The following is a 21721-nucleotide window of genomic DNA, read 5'->3' on the forward strand; positions in this document are numbered from 1 at the left end:
AGTATTGTGTCTGGGATTCAGCCTACAGTCCACCCCTCTCTCCACCTGACCAACCAGACCTTGATGTGTCTGAGCTGAGGAACTCCAAGGTGTTTCATTTGTTAATTATGTTGGGTCACCATGGCAACGGCTGTTATAAGGGGTCAGCGTAGATGTTAGAGTCCTCTTCAGCACAAGCCATGTCATTGTAACTGAGCAATGTGAAGACTGGCACCAGTCACCAGTCACTCCTCCCCCAAACCCCCCAGAAACCCCCTTTCCACCCACCCGCACACACAAGAAGAATAAGAGACAGGATAAGAAGAAACACTGTGCTGCCCTTTTTATTGACCTGTCTAAAGCATTAGACACTGTGTATCACTCATTACTTATTCAGAGGCTTTCATCAATTGGCCTTATCATAGCACATTGCACTTTATTATGGGTGATAGGTTCAGTACACATCATTGCATTTTCTTTCAGAAAGTAGGCTGGCCCTCCTGGAAGTCTTGTAGATCGATGCATTACGCTATTTTTGTCTACATTTAACATTTAAGTCATTTAGCAGACGCTCTTATCCAGAGCGACTTACAAATTGGAAAGTTCATACATATTCATCCTGGTCCCCCCGTGGGAATTGAACCCACAACCCTGGCGTTGCAAGCGCCATACTCTACCAACTGAGCCACACGGGACCGTGGCTATAAAGCCTCTTGCATGAACTTCCACCATAACTTACCTCATTGCTAACCTTCAGACGTATAAGTTACCAGACTTAGGGACGGCTAACCCTGGAGTTCCCTTCAATCTTCACCGAGTTAAGTAAATCTGCTTTTAGTTTTTTTGTGCGTCTCATGTGGAATGATCTCCAAAAGTCCATCAAGTTTATGTATTTGGTGCCTTTAGGGCAATTCAGGCGGATGTTAGAGGGCCTTTTTACTGAAGAATGTTTGTTTCAAATGAATGTGTTTTGATTTTGTGTTTGCTTTCATGTATTGTGTAATTTATGTGTATATAGATATGTAGTGTAATTGTTGTTTATTGATGTGTTGTTTATTGATGTGCTTGGTTGTCATTGTAAATAAAGGTGAAAGTGCAGATCAGACAATGGCTCAATGATTCAAAAGGCCCCCTCAGCTAGACCAGGCAATGATCATTACAAATGTGTCATGGACTCTGATTTAAACTCAATTGCAACCTCTAGATTAGACCTATTTAGCCCATTGCTCTTGCCACAATCCTGCACCTGTGTCTGAACTCACCTCCATTAACGATAAGCAGTATTGTCAGAGCTTCCGTATAGAGAGAATGCTCCACGAGCTGAAAATCACCTTCTGACAATGTGGATTCATTTTGATCTTTGAATGTATCCTATGCCTCATGTTCTGGAATAATGGTGCCTATTAACAGAGTACTTCTGATGACTAGTCATGTGAATAAAACATAACCTAACTAATGATTATGGGCATTAAATAACTACTGATTGTAATTTACTTTAATTAATCCCCAATCACAATCCTTGAAATGTCCTACTGTGGCATGAATATTTAGTTGCTTAACTCACTCAGACATTTAACATGATTTTCAACTTGTCTTGACCTGGATGAATTCAGATTTTGGTTGAGTAAGCTACAGGAAAACTAGCCACTATAACCAGAAAGAACTTAGTATCCTCAAGAAGGCATAATGTTGGTTACCATTCAGATTAAACTCAACCTACCCACTGTGTCTCACACATTAGTGAAATGTTTGCTACAACTGAGATGAGAGAAATGTGTGATACCCTAAGGTGAATTTCAGTCCCGATACACACACTTTCATGGGAACAAGGATCATACAGCTTCAGTTAATGACATACATGATTAACTTTGATAATAATCCTTAAAAGTCAGAACAACGAGAGGTCAAGGTCACTTTTTGTACACTATGACCTATAATTAAGATCTTTGGAGCCCAAAACCTTCAGCACAAACTTCAGAAATAACCTTACAGTGTCTGAACTTGGGTGGGGATGAGGAAAAAGGACCTTGACATTGTCCTCAGCTCTTGCATGTCATCTTCGCTTTTGGCTCTGGCGAGTCTGACACCCCTGTGGAGATACACTCTGTTCCCAATCTGTGTAACCAGACCTGCCAGTGCTAGCTCCCGCTCCCGGCAACAAGGAGGAGAATGCTCAGGATAATCATGTTAGCTCTGTATCACCAGCCTACATCAGCTGCCCCACACTGAATGTCATTGAACAATATGTGCCATTTTGTGTTAGGTTCTTTGCCGTACCTGGTGCTGTGGCGAATTTGATCCAGAGGCCTACAGCTGTGTTGTCTTTACAAGCTGTTTTGTTGTCTTGAAGAGTGCTGTTGTTTTGTATTTGTTTTACAGTGGTGCCGAATGTAACAGCAAGGTGAAGAGGGGACCAAAGAGTAAAAATAAAAAGTTTGGTGGTGTAAAAGAGATACACTATTTTAATTGAAATGTACACCAAAGTGCTTGAGTATGACCAAGTGCAGCCACACCCTATCACTAATTAATGAATTCACCATCAAATCAATCAACCCAGTGAAAAGTGAAAATAGAAACAAAATATATACTTTCTTTTAAGAACAGGCACATTAGGGTTCTCACTCACACAGTCATTGATATCATCTCATCAGCATTCTCTAGCGACAGAACACCTCCCGCTGTGGTGTAAGATGACTATTCAGGTGTGACCTGCATGGCCATGGAGGTGGTCTTTGTCAGAAGAATACACATTCCCGATGCTGCATCATTACCGTGAGTAAGTCCATACAGTGGGGGTCTTATTCAAGACAAACACCAACCACCAGAATCAAACATTGTAGGGGAGAAGATTCCTGTATTGATTGCAAGTTTTGGCAGGAGAGTAGCGCCTTTAGCATGACTTTGATCCCAGCAGCTCTTCCCTCTTAATTCTCAATTCACTATTTTTCATGGTTGTTTTGAGTAAGTGAAACAGATAGCTTTGTTAGGGATTTCCATGGTGACTGCAAACTGTACACACTTACAAATTAGGGTTCTTCAAGTGTTTTTTGGTAAGGGCGATGGTTCTTTGTGGAACCATAATGACTCAATCAACTGTTGAAGCCCTTCAATGGTTCTTTGCAGTTTAGAAAAGGGTTCTTTCTTCTTTTAGTGATAATTAAAATTTAGGGGTGGTGGCACATTCAAATATTTTGGTAAGTGGTTTCCTCACATCTTTTTTTTTGTGCAAGCAAACCAAATGTTTGCGCAAGCAACCATTCCAATGTATCTAATATGTTGTGTTGCAATGTTATATATTAAATATGACTAACGGCCAGTAGCCATGTCTTGTGAAAGACTCATGTATGGTATAAATTTGTACTTTTCAATTCTCTCCACAAGGAACCCCAGCTGTTTTACATGTTGCACACCTGATTTGCACACTTGTCAATCAACCCAATAACGCCCAAGGAATTTTTATAATATAATATGGCTAACGAGAATATTAAAAAAACCTGTATGGTTCTTAGAAATGATCTACAAAGAACTTTTGAGATTGAGGGTTATTTATAGAACCGTTCTCCATAAAGGTTCTATAAAGAACCATAAAAATAGGTTCTATACAGCTCCAAAAGGGGTTGTAACCATAGAGGAACCATTTTTTGATGCTATATAGAACCTTTATTATTAATGGTTCTTTATAGAACCTTAGGAAAGGGTTCTATATAGCACCATAAAGGTTCCAAACTCTTTGGGGCTGGCTGGGGACCCCTTTTGTGATAGCAAATCCACCAGGGACCCCCTCAGAATCAGAACACAACTCGAGTTTTACTATGACTTCGGCAGTGCATTGCCGGACGAACCAAATCTTGGGCCCTGCCCTGGGAAGAAACATTTTAAAGGTTCGGGCGACTGAATTCAAATGTGAGTTGGTTTCAGAGTGTGGTTTGATGTGGGTGACTCTTGTGTGTGTTTGCAGGTGGGTTGAGTTATACAAATTATTTAGCCAATTTGCTACAGCCAGCTGCTGTGCGACCATGGCAAAATTGGTTTGACTTTGGATAGCCTAACTCTAGTTAGGCAACTTTTAGCTCTTTCATTGAATGCTTTCAGTATTTGTAAATTAATTTCTACAATTTACATTTGGTTAGAGTTTTTCAAATCATAGACATTTTTTTGATATTGGAATTTTGACATCTTGTCCCATGTACATTGTGTAATTTATTGATGGTCCCTAACTAGCCCCATAGGGGTATCCATCATGAACCCAAATTTACCACGGGCTTTATGATTGGGTCACATGCAGCTACACTCCGAATTGATGATTACTTGTGTGCTGCCAGCTGTGGGCAGGTTTGAAACAACCCAAACTTAATTTGTGTTGCGATGCAGTCACGACCAAAAGTCTCACAAAACTCCGTTTTGGGTGAGACTGACTTTATTTACACTTTGTAGTAAATTTTGACAGTAGAATAAATGTTTCTGATTCATATTGATGTCACATAGGCTGTCTTCTAAATTATTAGTTGCTCTTTTAAGGCCCTCCTCTTGGCATAGGGGGCAGCAGGTAGCCTAGTGAGTACGGCGTTGGGCCAGTAACTGAAAGCTTGCTAGATCAAATCCCCGAGCTGACAAAGTAAAAATCTGTCATTCTGCCCATGAACACGGCAGTTAACCAGCTATTCCTACGCTGTCATTGTAAATAAGAATTTGTTCTTAAGTGACTTGCATAGTTAAATAAAAATTAGGAGAGAACATTTAGCAGTTTTCAAGCCAGAGGAGGCTGGTGGGAGAAGCTATATGAGTACAGGCTCATTGTAAAGGCTGGAATGGAATAAAGGAAATGATGTCGAACACATCAAACATGGAAACCACATTTTTGTGATTTCATTAATTCTATTTCTGCCATTACAATTTGCCTGTCCTCCTATAGCTCCTCCCACCAGCCCAAGCTAACTTTGTCACGTTCTGACCATAGTTCTTTTGTATTTTCTTTGTTTTAGTGTGGTCAGGGCGTGAGTTGGGTGGGTATTCTATGTTTTCTGTTTCTATGTGGGGTTTCTCGTTTGGCCTGATATGGTTCTCAATCAGAGGCAGGTGTTAGTCATTGTCTCTGATTGGGAACCATATTTAGGTAGCCTGTGTTCTATTGTGTTTTGTGGGTGGTTGTCTTCAGTCTTTGTGTGTCTGCACCAGATAGAACTGTTTCGGTTTTCATTTTTGTTGTTTTGAATTTGAAGTGTTCAGTTTTTTGTTTATCATTAAATTAAGATGAACACTAACCACGCTGCGCTTTGGTCCTCTCCTTCTTCCACCGACGAAAGCCGTTACAAACTCCCTGCAATTCTAAACATTTTGCCAAGAGGCAGATAGAAAAATTGCTTAAATTACAGTGCATTTATGTTGTTGTTTTTTATAATTTGGGGGGAATACAAGAAGTATTGAGTTGAAAAATTGGTTGAGTATGTTTGACATTTAGCAGACGCTCTTATCCAGAGCAACTAGGGTTAAGTGCCTAGCTCAAGGGCACATTGACAGATTTTTCACCTAGTCAGCTCAGGGATTCAAACCAGCAACCTTAAGGTTACTGGCGAAACGCGCTTAACCGCTAGGCTACCTGCCACAGTAATGTGGATACCAATATCCCTGTGAGCCTCCCAGGCCCATGTTGCCCAGGGTTAAGAACATAAATTGCAGATTAATAATATTGCATTCTATTGTAATGTATTACTCCCTCTAAACTTATTCCACAGAACCATTGTCCAAAATGAATTAGTTTAATCTGTTGTTGTTGACAATATTCTTTTTTTTATAATGTAAAAATAGCACCTCCCGGGACCCCAATTTGAGAACCCCTGCTTTATAGAATATTTTAAAAAGTATCTATATAGTATCAAAAAGGGATCCGCTATGGTTACAAGCCAAATAACCCTTATTCTGCACTTTATAGAAGATTTTCTTTGTGTGTGTAATCAAAGCGAGTGACATGGGGAAAAAAACATGGTATTCTGTGATCTTGATGATAGAGAATTGTGCAGGCAGCCACGGAAACCAGTCACACCTCAGAGCTCATCCTGATCCTCTGTTGGCTCATCTCTCTCCCTCTCATGTACTCCACATCATCAGCACCTGACCTCACCCCAGTAAGCCCAATGGAAATGGATTCATCATATGACACTAGAGTGAGGAATAGAGATATCATGTGTTTTGTAAATGTGATGATTAGTCATAAAGGTGATAATTATTTGCAGGAAATGCATTACATTCATCTAGCAAGATAGTGAATTTTTAATAATGACTTTGTCACCCCTGATCTGTTTTACATGTCTTTGTGATTGTCTCCACTCCCCTCCAGGTGTCGCACATCTTCCCAATTATCCTCGGTGTACTTCTACCTGCGTTCTCTGTTTGTCTGTTGCCAGTTCATCTTGTTTGTCAAGCTTACCAGCATTTGTCCTGTCAGATCCTGTTTTTTCCCCAGCCTCTCTTTTTCTCACCCTCCTGGTTTTGACCCTCGCCTCGCCTGTCCTGTCTCTGTACCCGCCTACCTGACCACTCTGCCTGACCCTGCCTGCCAACCGGTACCCTTGCCCCATCTCTGGATTATTGACCCCTGCCTGCCTTGACCTGTCTCTTGCCTGTCCCTTAGACTATTAAACCATTGTTTATTCAACGTGTCCGCATCTGGGTCTTACCTTGATTCCTGATAGACTTTTTGATCTTATTCACCATTAACCCTTTCCTTCTTCAAAAATATGTCCACGAGACAGGAAAGCACAAATACTGTAGTGAGATAGAAACTTCAGTTTATCTTTCATGTATTGTTGGCTGAGTTTCAATTTGGAGCTATTAGAATTTTGACATATTGTCCCATGTAAATTGTGTAATTTACTGATGGTCCCTAACTAGCCCATAGAGATATCCAAAGTGAACCCAAATTTACCATGGGCATTACGATTGGGTCACATGCAGCTGTACTCCGAATTGATGATTACTTGTGTGCTGCCAGCTGTGGGCAGGATTGAAACATACCCAACCTTCATTTATGTTGTGATGCAGTCACGACCAAAAGTCTCACAAAACTCTTTTTTTTGTACAAGAATGACTTTATGACCAAAATTCTCCTATTTACACTTTGTAGTCAATTTTGACAGTAGAATAAATGATTCTGACTCATATCGATGCCAACGGTAAACCCAACGGGAGTGGATTCATCATATGAAACTAGGGTGAGGAATACAGAACATCTGTTTTGTGAATGTGATGATTAGTCATCATGGTGATCATTCTGGTATTTGCAGAAAATGCATTATATTCATCTAACAAGATAGTGAATTTTCAATAATGACTTTTTAATCTTATTCACCATTAACCATTTCTTTCTACAAAAATATGTCCAAGAGACTGGAAAGCACAAATATTGTATTGAGATAGAAACTTCAGTTTCAACCTCTTGTCAACCTGTCAGTTCTTGAATAATTAATTTATTGATTTGAGGTATCGGTCCAGTTGTACTTTTGAACCTCATTTTACTGGAGTGACAACCTTCTTCGTCACAGTGATCTTGACTTGTTTATGAGACACTTGTACTTGAGTCTACAAAAACCACACTTGTCTTTCCAGCCCACAATCATTCTGGAAAAGTCAACTTGGAGACTTAACGAGAGTGTGCAGATCATCTGAACTGGCACCTGTCACCTGGTAAAATAATCAGTGTGTGGGTTAATGGTGTTTGACCATTAAATCCTCACTGTCACTCCCTCCTATCTCCCCCTCCCTCTCTGTTTGCTATCCGAAGACACAACAGTGTGAGAGACAGATGGGAAACTCTGATACAACAGAGAGAGAGAGAGATGGAGAGAGATGGATGGATGGATGGATGGATGGATGGATGGATGGATGGAGGGCAAAAGAGAGAGGGATAGATGGACAGAGGGGGCAAGGGATACAATTGATTTGAGATGGAAAAAATGACATTTCAACACGGAATCGTCTTTTTCTGCCTCTATCACAGGAACAATAAGGAATTTCAGAGGGGGCCTGGGCTCTATGTCCACTTCAAAGGCCCTTTCTCATTTGCTTCATATTTGCCTTCTCTGCTCTGTAGAATGTACCTTGGCCTCAAGGGACTGTGCTACATTCTGCCTTTTTGCCCTCTTTCACTGGCCAAGATTTGGTGCACTTGGCAGGGGTGGTTGCAGGGTGAATTGCTGCTGTGTACAGTGATGAGTGCTTTTGCATCTGCAGGTGCTGTGTACAGTGATGAGTGCTTTTGCATCTGCAGGTGAACAAACACACTCACACAGTGTGATGCATGCGGAGTGTGTGATGGATGTAGAAGGTGACCTTAACTACACTGAGAGTACATTTGTCAGTGTAGACGGTACCTCTAGAGCCCATTTTGTAAATGGAACATCTTGATTAAAAACTAGACATTCTCTAATTGTTTACCATTATTTCTGATGTGGTCCTTCTGAGAAGTATAAATAAAGTATAAACATGATTTAGAAGTCTAAATATACTATAATTGAGGAGATTGAATGCTTTAATACATCAAAAAGGAAATGTCTTGCTGAACAAGATATCCTGCACAGCATAAAATAAAGTAAAAACAGAACATATTGTGTCCTGTTACATCTATTGTTCAACATAGCTCTATTACCGCCACTGAAGACTGTTCTTAATTTCGGCCCAATGGGTTGATTTTCCCTCCATTTGTAACCCTATATTCCCCTGCAATGTGTCCCAGGCCAGGCTAGTAGTGATCTATAGAGGGGGACCCAACCCCGCAGGACAGCTGGAGTGGGAGCCTTACTCTGGAGCCCCTTCTGCTGCAGCTGTTAGCTGAGGTGACAGTCCAGTGATGAAAAAAACAGAGGTTGTTAACGACCTGCAAGCTGATCTGCCCCAGAGAAGCCCCTTTACTAGGGTGGAGAGTTGGGGTCACTACTATGTTGGACAGAAATACATTGGTGGACAATGTATTTCTTCCAATATTTTTCAAATGTACAGTATTTCTACCTATAGAGAGAACAAAGGATTATTTTAATGGAATAGAATGTGAATTGATTGTTCCAATCCTTTTATGTCCTTGCATTACATGATTGGATTATTATTCATGAGGTATATCATCATAGAAATGGTTTAGGGTTAATGTGCACAATAAATCACATTTTCTCATTTATCAAAGCACCTAGTTCCTTATACACCCCAATGTAAATATAGCCAAATTAGAGAATACCATTTTGGCCAAGAGGTGTTATTCCAGGCAATGATGGTAGGCTTAGCGTCCCTACTCTTATAGATACATTTTTCTCGCAAGAAAAACAATCGTGTTACCGTTACACACTAAATACAAGAGGAAGGGGGGATGGAATTTGAAAATCAAAGTACAAAGTACTACAGACAGTACAATAGACGACAAACCTTTTTCTGCAGCTCGACTCCCTCCCTCCCTTTTCTTCACAGCCGTCCAGACTTGACTCGCTCTTTCTTTGTGCGCGCGGACCAAGTTGACTAATAACTACGTTTCATTTGGAAAGGACTGGATAAGACGGGAGAAACAGCATGGCTTTCCCAAAGAACTCGTTCATATTGGTGTTTCTTCTTGTTTGTTCCCTCAGCTGGAATGGTAAGTAAGACAAATAACGTATGTTTTCTTTGTTTTAGATTTTGGGAAACTTTTCTCGCGGATTTAACGAATGTTTACAAGGGGTACTGTTTGAATGGGATGCACTTCGACTCAGTGAGGGATGCTGTAGCAGCCTAACCTTGGCTTTCGATATTTGGCTGTTTTTAATGTAAATGGAATTTATTTCGTTGCAGTCACATTAAAACCTAGTAGCATATATTTGACTCTTCTGCGAAGCTGTGGACAGTTATTTAGTAATAATAGGCTACACACTTTGAGTTAAGATGTTGTTGCTTATTTTAGGAGCAAGTGCAACTGTACAAAATGCAAATGTTGAAATGTGAACCGTTGGAGCCGCATGTTTTGGGGAAATGAAAAAGCGTCCCTTTTCCCAAACTAGAAAAAACTTGACGTAGCCAGAGTTAACTGAACATTTCCTTTCCGTGTCATTTTGTTTTAGTGAATTTAATTGGCCTATTCATTAGTTATACGGTTTTAATTACCGTTGCTAAATTGGCACCATGGCCAGTGTGACAATGAAATCACGTTGTCAATCATCATGCATCGTGTTAAATGTGGAATTCTGGGTATTAAACCTTGTTGTGTTTTTGCATTATGAACATATTTTGCTCACCAATATTATCATATGATATTTGTTGGTTTTAAATGTCAGACAGCCCTCTCCAACGATCAAGAGGTATAAATGGTTTAATTAGGAGTTGTTTTTCCAGAGCTATCAATGGCATATCTGTGTTTTTCATCTCTCGGGCAACCACGCGCCTTAAAAAAAACATATAAGCTGTGTTGTGTGTACTTTGCCTGCTTTGATAAAAATCATAAGGAATTACAGGACAGTGAGTTTGTATTTGTGCATGCAAGTGTATGTGTATGTATGTGTGCATGCACGCTCTAAGCGAAGATGGGTTGGGTTTGAGTGTTGCTTTTACTAAGTGCAGCTCACCTTAGCAGTGTGTGTGAGTGTTCTTTTCATGGTCTGACCCTGCTGGTCACCAGGCCCCCACAACCTTTCCTCCCCATCCACTAAATCCTCATGGTGTACAGATGCAAAATGCATATCCTGGTGTGCTGCTGCTAAATGCATATAGGGGAAACACTTCCGCTGACACTCACCTGTTCATTAATCTACCTGAGTATGGTGTGGCCCTCCCTCTCCTCCCCCCTCTCATGCTTCTACATATGCATTGCTTACTGTTGGGGGTTTCAGGCTTGGTTTCTGTATCGCACTTTGTGACATCGGCTGATGTAAAAAGGGCTTTATAAATACATTTGATTGATTCTCCCCCTCTCCCTCCACCACTTCACAACAGGACAACACTCACTCTGCTCTGGCCTTATCCCTAATTTAGCCTCCGAACCCAGTTTTTTCCTCTTTTAACCTTGTCTTAATTGGGTCACCTCCACTTAATCCTCCTTGCCCCCCTGGAAGATGAGGTAAAGCTGTTTGTTTTTGGATTATTGACAAGATAGAAACCCTTGGCCCCTCTGGAGAACCTAAACAGGGACCGTTGTGAGTAGGATTCCCATCCTCATTGAGGCATTTTTTATCTAACTACACTGTCCAATTTACAGTAGCTATTACAGTGAAAGAATACCATGCTATTGTTTGAGGAGAGTGCACAGGTATGAACTTGAAAATGTATCAACAAACCAATTAGGCACATTTGGGCAGACTTGATACAACACTTTGAACAGAAATGCAATGGCTCATTGGATCAGTCTAGAACTTTGCACATACACTGGTGCCATCTAGTGGCCGAAATCAAAATTGCGCCTAAGTTGGAATAATACATTTTGACCTTTCTCTTGCATTTCAAAGATGATGAAAAAAATTATAATAATACTTTTTTCTTTGTATTATCTTTTACCAGATCTAATGTGTCATATTCTCCTACATTAATTTCACATTTCTACAAACTTCAAAGTGTTTCCTTTCAAGTGTTATCAAGAATGTGCATATCCTTGCTTCAGGTCCTGAGCTATAGGCAGTTAGATTTGGGTATGTCATTTTAGGCGAAAATTGAAATAAAGGGTTCGCTCCTTAATCAAGGTACTTGTATTACAAATTATTAATCGAAGATAACTGCATTTCAAAACAAGGAATTCAACAAAATTGGCCTACTGTGTGAATATTGAAAAATACAGGTAAAACAGAATTGATATTGAACATGCATGCCTAGTCTGTGCCTGCCTTTTACTGTAACTCAAAACATGAGGTAATTTCAGGACTAACAGTAACACAGAATCTATAATCAGGCTCCTAAGGTTGGAGATTCTTTAATGAAGTTTTAGAGAACCAAATCATCAAAACAAAAAACAAAAAAGTAGTGCTCACTGAGCAGAAAAAACAGGCCTGGCTTTCTTTGAATGACACATAACCTGCCGTAATTTGTATGGTAGCATTTTGGGTAACATTTCTCTCCATATTTCTTGATGCATTGTCCCAGTTCCGAATAGATTCTAATAATAATTCAGATGAAGGAAATAATGAACTTCAAATTAAGCCATCATTGGAATATGGAAGTACATCACTGGCCCCCATCATAGGAGCTTCAGTAGACCTATGCCCACTCATTAAGCAGCCTGCTTCCTGCTTGATGGAGCAGCCCCTGACCTCTACTGATGGAAGCACAATGGGATGCTGTTCCCCCTCAGAGACCATTCTTTGCACACTGCTAGGTTCGTCAACAATGGAGCCCTGCTTCTCCTTACAGCTTAAAACCTCAGAATTATTACAGTCCTTTAAGTATGTACTCGGGACTGAACTTAGATGACCCAAAAAATGAAATTAAAGAAGGCATCTTAAAGGACACTTTTAAAACAACAGAAGGAAATTCAATGGACCTTTTTAAAGGATCTTTGGTGGAGGAAGATGTTCTCTTCACATCTTCAATGATCTCCCTCTTCTAGAAAGAGGGGGGAGGGAGCGAGAGAGTTTTTCGAGACGGAATAAAACTTTTCTTCATTTTGACAGTCATTCTTTTAGTGAGGAAAGGAGCCCTCAGCCCTCCCTAAAATCCATTTGAACAGCTCCCCAGATTACACACTATTCATCATGAATGTAAACATTCATGGCATAGTAATACACATCTGCTAGTGGTTCTCTGACATACATCTAGATAAGATATAATGTCATTAACCAGAGCCCCTGGCTGAGATATCGACATGTCACTTGCTGATGGGGGAACTCAGCATGCTCATTAGAGCATAATGCAATTGAATGTTAATCGTCACTTCAGTCACCATATGATATAATGTCATAGACATCCAACAGGGGGCAGCAACAGGGTAATTCATTCTGGATGGTCTAAATCAGTGGTCACCAACTGGTCATGCCAACTGGCATTCCTAGTCGATCACCAAACATTTCTGTAGAAAAGCCAACGATGAAGGGTTGCGCAACTTTTTTTTGTGTTGCGCTGTTGGCGGTGGGTACATTTCATTCAGAAGCCCTGTGCACCGTGTAGGCAAAGTGTTCCCATTTTAAACAATTTAATTTGTCTGAAAAGACAAACTCCGCCTTCCCAGTGGACCGGGAGATCTGTGGCTAAATTGAGTGTGCCTGCTGCACTGGCCAATCGGATAGTTCAAATTACCATGCCTACCTGCAGATTCCACAGCTTTCACGACCCCCGGCCACAGCAAAGTTTGATACTAGCCTACGTGAGATTTAATAACTTTTAAATCCATGACCAGAGAGAGACTATCAAAGAATACAGCAAAGAGGTTCAGTTTTTAGGAGTGAGTTCATGTCGTAAGTTTTATTCAGCACTGTTAACACTGTTTTTATTCAACACTATTACAAAACATAAAACTTGCTTTTCTCTACTTCCACTTGCGCTGCAGCTGCAATGAATGGGTAGCCAAGTGTATCGATAGCCCTGTGTTTTTATTATAATTAGCAGCTCGCATTGTCATGTCTATTTTAATATCGATATTTCATTTTCTCTGGTCATAGGAACAACATGAATTTGTGCCTGAGACAGATGTGGTGACCATCAGGTCAGTCTCACCGGAGGAAAGGAACGAGAGAGTAGGTAGGGACCGTGAGAGGCGGACCGTCTGCTGCTCTCTCCCTCCCTTTGCTGAGACTAATGCCGTGTTCAAGACAACTGGAAACTCGGAAATCTCCGACTTCAGTGCGTTCAAGACAACTGTGAACTCAAAAAAAAAAAAGATCAGAATGGGGAAAATAGTTTTGAACGGTCATCCAACTCAGAAACTTCGGCATCTTTCTAGAGCTCCGACTTTCCGACTTGAAGTTCACTGACGTCATGATTTGACCTCGTTTTTTCAGAGTTCCCAGTTGTCTTGAAAGCACCATGACCATCAGATGCAGGTAGCATCAGTCCAGTAAATAAAAGAGCAAATTATTTGCTCCTACTGCACAAACCTCATTCCTACAGCATTTTTTTGTTTGTTTAATGTTACATTTTTTTATTCATGTTTAAATAACACATCTGAGTGGTAGATCTCGGCTTGCTTTTTGACTGCGAAAGTAATCTTGACTCAGAAAAGGTTTGTGACCACTGGTCTAAATCGATAAACATGCTTAACCCTTAATGATGGCGCCAACATATTTTTTGTGTGTTATTTCTTACATTATTTGCCCAGAACGTTTTCTGTGTTATTACATACAGCCGGAAATAACTTTTGGATGTCAGCGCATTGGTAACTCACCAGCATTACGACCAGGAATGCGACTTTCCAGAATTAGATCCTTTGTTCGTACCCACCAGGGCAATTGAACTTATCCCAGAGGCTGCTCCAAGACGCCGCCGGCAGAGAAGAGGTATTCGGGAGTGGACTTCTAGTCGGACTCAGGAGGCGTGCACACCATCCACCGCTTCCGATTATATTACGATTATATAAAGTAGACGAGCTCAGGGCGAGGATTTCCTTCTAGAGATAATCAGGGACTGTAACATACTCTGTTTCACAGAATCATGGCTCTCTCTGGATATACTGTCCACGTCCATACAGCCAGCTGGGTACTCAGTACATCGCACAGACAGGAATAAAGAACTCTCCGGGAAGAAGAAAGGCCACGACGGCCCTCAAGGAACTACACTGGACTTTATGCAAACTGGAAACCACATGGCATTGTTTAAAGTAGAGGTCGACCAATTAATTGGCATGGCCGATTAATTATGGCCGATTTCAAGTTTTCATAACAATCGGTAATCAGCATTTTTGGACGCCGATTATGGCCGATTACATTGCACTCCACGAGGAGACTGCGTGGCAGGCTGACCACCTGTTACGCGAGTGCAGCAAGGAGCCAAGATAAGTTGCTAGCTAGCATTAAACTTATCTTATAAAAAACAATCATTCTTAACACAATCACTAGTTAACTACACATGGTTGATGACATTACAAATTTATCTAGCTTGTCCTGCGTTGCATATAATCAATGCGGTGCCTGTTAATTTATCAGCGAATCACAGCCTACTTCGCCAAATGGGGGATGATTTAACAAGCGCATTCGCGAAAAAAGCACTGTCGTTGCACCAGTGTACCTAACCATAAACATCAATGCCTTTCTTAAAATCAATACACAAGTATATATTTTTAAACCTGCATATTTAGTTAATATTGCCTGCTAACATGAATTTATTATAACTAGGGAAATTGTGTCACATCTCTTGCAGTATGTTTACATACTGCTTTATGCAACGGTTCCGTATTTTACTGAAAGAATAAATATTTTGTTTTCGAAATGATAGTTTCCGGATTTGACCATATTAATGACCTAAGGCTCGTATTTCTGTGTGTTTATTATATTATAATTAAGTCTACGATTTGATATTTGATAGAGCAGTCTGACTGAGCGGTGGTAGGCAGCAGCAGGCTCGTAAGCATTCATTAAAACAGCACTTTCCTGCGTTTGCCAGCAGCTCTTCGCTGTGCTTGTTGTTAATCCAGCCGCCGTGTCAGATTTCAAAAAGGATTTACGGCGAAAGCAAACCATGCGATTATCTGAGGACAGCGCTCAGCACACAAATGCATAACAAATCATTTTCAACCAGGGAGTTGCGACATGAAAGTCAGAAATAGCAATATAATATATGCCTTACCTTTGAAGATCTTCTTCTGTTGGCACTCCAAAAGGTCCCAGTTACATTACAAATGGGGATTTTGTTCGATAATGTCCTTCTTTATATCCATAAAAACTCAGTTTAGCTGGCGCGCTTCAGTCAAGAATCCACTCGGTTTCCCTCCTTCAAAATGCATACAAAATTAATCCCAAACGTTACCAGTAAACTCAATCAACATTTATACTCAAACCTTAGGTACCCTAATACGCAAATAAATTATACAATTTAAGACGGAGAATCGTTATTGTCTTTACCGGAGAAAAATACCAAAGAACACGCTCTCATTTACGCTCTTGGAAACACTACAACCAAAATTGGAGCCACCTAGAAAAACTACAATTTCTGGCTCATTTTTCCAAAAACCAGGCTGAAACTCTTTCTACAGACTGTTGACATCTAGTGGAAGCCCTAGGAACTGCAATCGGGCACAATTTTGCACTATTATAAAAGTGCCAGCCATTGAAATCAGTGGTAGGATGACATTTTTTTTGGGGGGGGGTGGTTTGTCCTCGGGGTTTCGCCAGCCATTTCAGTTCTGTTATACTCACAGACATTATAGTTTTAGAAACGTTAGAGTGTTTTCTATCCAAATCTACCAATTCTATGCAAAACCTAGCTTCTGGGCCTGAGTAGCAGGCAGTTTACTTTGGGCACGCTTTTCATACGGACGTCAAAATACCGCCCCCTATCCCAAAGAAGTTAATCGGCTTTTTTTGGTCCTCCAATAATCGGTATCTGTACCAGTGTTGAAAAATCATAATCGGTCGACCTCTAGTTTAAAGTGACTAGTGATCCATTTATTAAAGTGCCGAGTGATTTGGTCTCAATACAGTATAAACAGAAGGCGCAACAGTGCCTCTTCAACCTCAGGAGGCTGAAGAAATTTGGCCTGTCACCCAAAACCCTGACAAACTTTTACAGATGCACAATCGAGAGCATCCTGTCGGGCTGTATCACAGCCTGGTACGGCAACTGCACAGCCCTCAACCGCAAGGCTCTCCAGAGGGTGGTGCGGTCTGCACAACGCATCACTAGGGGCAAACTACCTGCCCTCCATGACACCTACAGCACCCAATGTCACAGAAAGGCCAAAAAGATCAACAAGGACATCAACCACCCGAGCAACGGACTGTTCACCCCGCTATCATCTAGAAGGCGAGGTCAGTACAGGTGCGTCAAAGCTGGGACCGAGAGACTGAAAAACAGCTTCTATCTCAAGGCCATCAGACTGTTAAATAGCCATCACTATCCGGCTGCCACCCGGTTACTCAATCCTGCACATTAGAGACTGCTGCCCTATATACATAGACATGGAATCACTGGTCACTTTATTAATGGAACACTAGTCACTTTAGTAATGTTTACATACTGCTTTACTCATTTCATATGTAAATACTGTATTCTATTTTACTCTATTTTAGTCAATGCCACTCCGACATTCCTCATCCTAACATTTATATATTTCTTAATTCCATTATTTTACGATACTACTGCACTGTTAGAGCTAGGAACACAAGCATTTCGCTACACCCGCAATAACATCTGCTAAATATGTGTACATGACCAATAAAATTTGATTTGATTTGATCCTGAAGCAAACTTTCAGGCTCTCAGCAATGCTTCAGATTAATTATTATATCCAAGCCGTGCTTTCCTACAGAGGAAAAGCATAATCTATAAAATGAAGTCTTTTTTGAGGCCAAGAGTGAAAGAACAGAAGTTTAGCTGAACAATGATCTTCTAGCTCCAGCAGTCAGACACTGCCATGAGAACATACAATGCCAATAGGCTCATACCTTTCTTGACTTTATCTATCTTTTTTTCATGTCTCTTCCGTTACAGAAATGGGCAGCTGTGGAAATTTGGTGGATTTGCCGTGTGCTGTACAGAGGCAGCTGGGATGTGTGATGCTGTGGGCCTCGTCCACACAGCATTACTGCTTTAGCCTGAGTGACAGCTAGCCACGGCAGGCAAATATTCAAATATACTGACTCTTTGTGTTCATTAGAGAGAGAGTGCTGTCTGAGCCCATAGGCTCAGGAAATACTGACACAAATGTACACCAAAAATGGTATTGGTCGCGAATATGCTCTTGTACTGATAGGCCTATTTGATATCGAGTAGATAAGAGAATGAATGTCTCAAAGCTTAAAGTCTTTTTGTTGGTGCACTCTGCACTAATCTACTTGCAGCACATCTCAGCAGACTTTTTTGGCCAAGCATCGCAGTTTACATTGTCAATTACTTTTTGCTTGGTGCTGGGACTTTACGAAACCATTGATTGAAATTTCCGGATCTTTTATTCTGATTGACCTCGGACGTCTACAGCCCTGGCAGCTGCATTCAGGAGCTGAGACGACCATGACACCTCTCATTCTGGAGGCTCATTCATCAAGGCCAAGGAGCCATGGAGTTAGGCCCTGAGCCTTGCTGTGATAAGCCCCCTGAGCAATGATGAGGTGAGACAGGAGTACGGAGACTGAGGGAAGCCCCAAATCGGTCCACTCCCCTGCACCATTTGAAGTTGCCCGCCGAAGTGTGGACCAAAACAATGAGTAGGAGCTTCTAAGGGCCCCATGTTGCTCCACCTGGGCTTTCATTATAGGAGGGGGGTCATCCTAATCCCAAATGCATCTAGACCTGTAGACAGGGGTCTAGAGGCTGTGTGCTGATCTGAAGACAAGATAGTCTTGGTTTGTTTGGTTTTACCTTCTCTATTGGACCTCTTGCACTTTAGAAGCATGATACTTTCGTCGTAAGCCCATCCATAAATGATTGTGGTTACATACCCATAGCTTTAGATTTTGGTTGGACGTCTTTGCCACACTGTAAAACAAATAAACCAGGCACAGACAGTATATCAAAGAGGCATCCAGCAGTCAGGGCACCCCGGCCTGAGCTGAGGGCTTAGCCATGCATACAGTATCTCCAGAATGTGGATTATTGATTTTAGTGTGGGATTTCAGCTACTCTTTATGAAGTGGTTAGATTTATCCCTGCCCTCTTGGAGGGAATTTCCTCAGCATTGACTTATCGCATTCGTGCCAAAAAACTGCTTGAGATTTAACTGTTTTATTCAGGGCACCTCTTTCATGAGAATGGAATTTTTAAAATTGTATTTAACCTTTATTTAACTAGGCAAGTCAGTTAAGAACAAATTCTTATTTACAATGACGGCCAAACCCGGCTAACGCTGGGCCAATTGTGCGCCGCCCTATGGGACTCCCAATCATAGCCAGATGTTACACCGGAAGTTTTAGCCTTGGAGTATCTAGCGCCTTCTGTAAAATACTGGTTGTTTATCAAAGTCAGACGGGGAGATCAACTATGGTAATTGGGCGTGAGAGTGAATAACAATCATCCAAGTGCATCCAGGGGGTGAAGAATTTATCATTGACAGATACCAGGGCAGTCACTCTTTCAGGGCAAATCTAGCACTCTGTAGAAAAACCACATAATGCATACTGCTCTTGGGAAAATATTAATTTTCCTGTTAATTTCAGGAAAAAAGCAGTAGGGTGCAAGTGCTTAGGACTTTCACACCTTGTTGGCGGTAGGAAAGGAAGTTTGTATGCCAAAAGCTTTGCGTCCAGCTGTTTGCAAACATGTCTTTGTATAGTTGACAAATGTCTTAGTAGGTTACACTGTGACTGTTCTTTGCTTGTGGTTTTCTCAGGGCAGAGCCTTGATGAAGCCCACAGCTGTGTTAATTACATTGGTATTAACGGTCTATTAGCATTGTAAATGTGTATAACAGTACATTATATTGATGATAGGCATTAGTCTGGGTCGCCTCATTTTTATGCCATTATAGCCATTAAAGCTAGTGCCTGAACTCTCTTTGGGCAATATTAGCCATCTCGTCTGTACAGTATGTCCCCTCATATTGGAGCGCCCATCTGTGGGACACATGGCACTCTCTTGGGCAACTCTCTTGGGCCAGGATCTCGGCCCTGGCAGAGATCCCAATGATTCCAAAGGGACTCAGAGATCTTGCTGAAAAGCCCCTCATTGTTCTTCCTTTGCCCCAAGTCTCTCAAACACAGTTCAACAACCAGCAGCTGCACACACCTGGCACCCAATTCACAGACAATGCAGATTTTGGACGGGGAAAATTCACAGACAATGCAGATTTTGGAGGGTTAATGGGCAGGGGAGGGGGGTACTACGCTGCTCAGGTTACAGAGAAAACATACACCACAGTGGACATCCCCCTCCAATCTTCCACCCCCTATCCTCCGCAGTCAAAAACATGTCCTCCCACACATCTCTCATGCCTAACCCCCCTCCCCTTGTTCCCACTTTCTACCCCCCTTGTCTTTGTTTGGCTGGTATCCCTGGTGGATTGAGCCTGAGGCTGCCAGGCCTCTGTGTTTCTGTTGCTGTAGTAAACAGTATTGATTAACATAGAAATACCCAAAGCAGAATAACAGCACCAGTGGTTTTTAGATAAAGGGACAGACAGGGTGGAGGTGTGGGGCAATGTGCAGTCATGTCAAAGAGAGATTCATTGTTGATATGAATTGTAATTTAAATTCCTTTCATTTATTGAGTGTATTCAAGGACATTTGTTTTCTACATGGCACTTTGTGGTCGTCTTGGCCTGGGATTATTACTCCCTTCCTTTGTACTGTGAATGGGCAGCAGAGAGAAGGCTGATATCATGTCCAGATCGATTGATCAGAAGTTAAGAGCGTAGTCTGCGTGACAGACATAGGCAGTCTAGAGTAACTTGGTATCGTGCACCTTTCCAAACAGTTTGGATAGATAAAAAAATTAGAATAATTGTCTTACAGTCGGTTTAAAACTCCCCTATTTATACAAAAAATGTTTTTGCTAAAACGTCACTGGTGACTGAAGATAGAAGGTATATAGGTAATAGGTTAAGAGAGGGCTTGTTTTCAGAACAGTTCCCAGTAGTTCCTTTGTTTTGTCCACAACTGACTTCCCTCAGCTTCTGTTATGTTAAACAATTTTTAAATTTTTAATTATTATTATTATTTTTAAATATAACCTTTATTTAACTAGGCAAGTCAGTTAAGAACAAATTCTTATTTACAATGACGGCCTACACCGGCCAAACCCGGACGATGCTGGGCCAATTGTGCGCCGCCCTTTGGGACTCCCAATCACGGCCGGTTGTGATACAGCCTGGATATTGACAAATATTGCAAAATAATAATCAACTATTCATAGAACATTGGAGTCACACGTTTAAGGTTTTATGTAAGCATTGTCTCCCCAGAGTACATTTAATGTAAGTGCTGGGGGCATGCGGTAATACTGCCCAGTTTGATAGGAAAAAAACTACTCACAGTCACATGGGCTTAAAGCTTTAAGTATGCTGTGAGGGTGCTGGAATGTGAGCTTGACTTAGCTTCACCTATTGTCCTTAATGCTCAAGGGACACACTTGAGGGTTTGTGAAATTCGACCAAGGCAATGTGTCATAAGATAGAGGTTCTACTTTCATCTTTGGTCTGGACTCTATTGTAATAGATATGATAATGTTTCGTCATAGAACAATGCAACTCCCAACCTTCTCTGAATGCTCTCTCTGAACATACCCTTAAACCATATCATTGTCTTGAGGAATGAGTCTTTGCTAACGCCTTTTGTTCTTAGGGTTATGTCAAGATACCAGTTTAACCAATGACTTACTTTCAATTTGGAATATGCTATCAGATTCGCAGAAAGTTTCCAAGACAAGTTTTTGAGGAGTATTTGTTTTTTGTGTCATTTTACCAGAAGTTGCTTGGCTCAAATTGCAACAATAAAAAAATCCCCCCAAAAGAAAGAGCTTTTGTGTGCAAATTAGCTGCTTTTTTTGCACAATGGGCTCATTGCAGGTTTTAACTTCATGAATATTCTTTATCTGAATATAGCCCCGGCAGTGGTTTTCCTCAGTCCTGCTCTCCGGAGGCAGTTTTTCAAATAAACATTAGGAAACCAGCGGAACTCAAAGAGCTGGCCCAGTTTTTGCATGGTTTTCGATATTGCCAGCCAAACCAAACTTA

At 41.1% G+C, this 21721-nt stretch overlaps 1 protein-coding gene across 4 annotated transcripts in view; it reads left to right on the forward strand.

Moving 5' to 3' along the window:
- The first annotated feature begins 9266 nt into the window (after window positions 1–9266).
- LOC111981391 (cell surface glycoprotein MUC18-like) overlaps window positions 9267–21721 on the forward strand; it is a 77683-nt gene continuing 65228 nt past the window's right edge. The window contains exon 1 of one of the 4 annotated variants that reach the window (XM_024012625.2): window positions 9267–9589. In XM_024012625.2, the coding sequence (XP_023868393.1) occupies window positions 9526–9589 (64 nt within the window). In that variant the 5' untranslated portion in view covers window positions 9267–9525. The remainder of the gene's footprint in view (window positions 9590–21721) is intronic. The other 3 variants (XM_024012626.2, XM_024012622.2, XM_024012624.2) reach the window with 3 other exon arrangements.

The sequence above is a fragment of the Salvelinus sp. IW2-2015 genome, linkage group LG20 (genome assembly GCF_002910315.2).
Source record: "Salvelinus sp. IW2-2015 linkage group LG20, ASM291031v2, whole genome shotgun sequence".
Lineage (NCBI taxonomy): Eukaryota > Metazoa > Chordata > Actinopteri > Salmoniformes > Salmonidae > Salvelinus > Salvelinus sp. IW2-2015.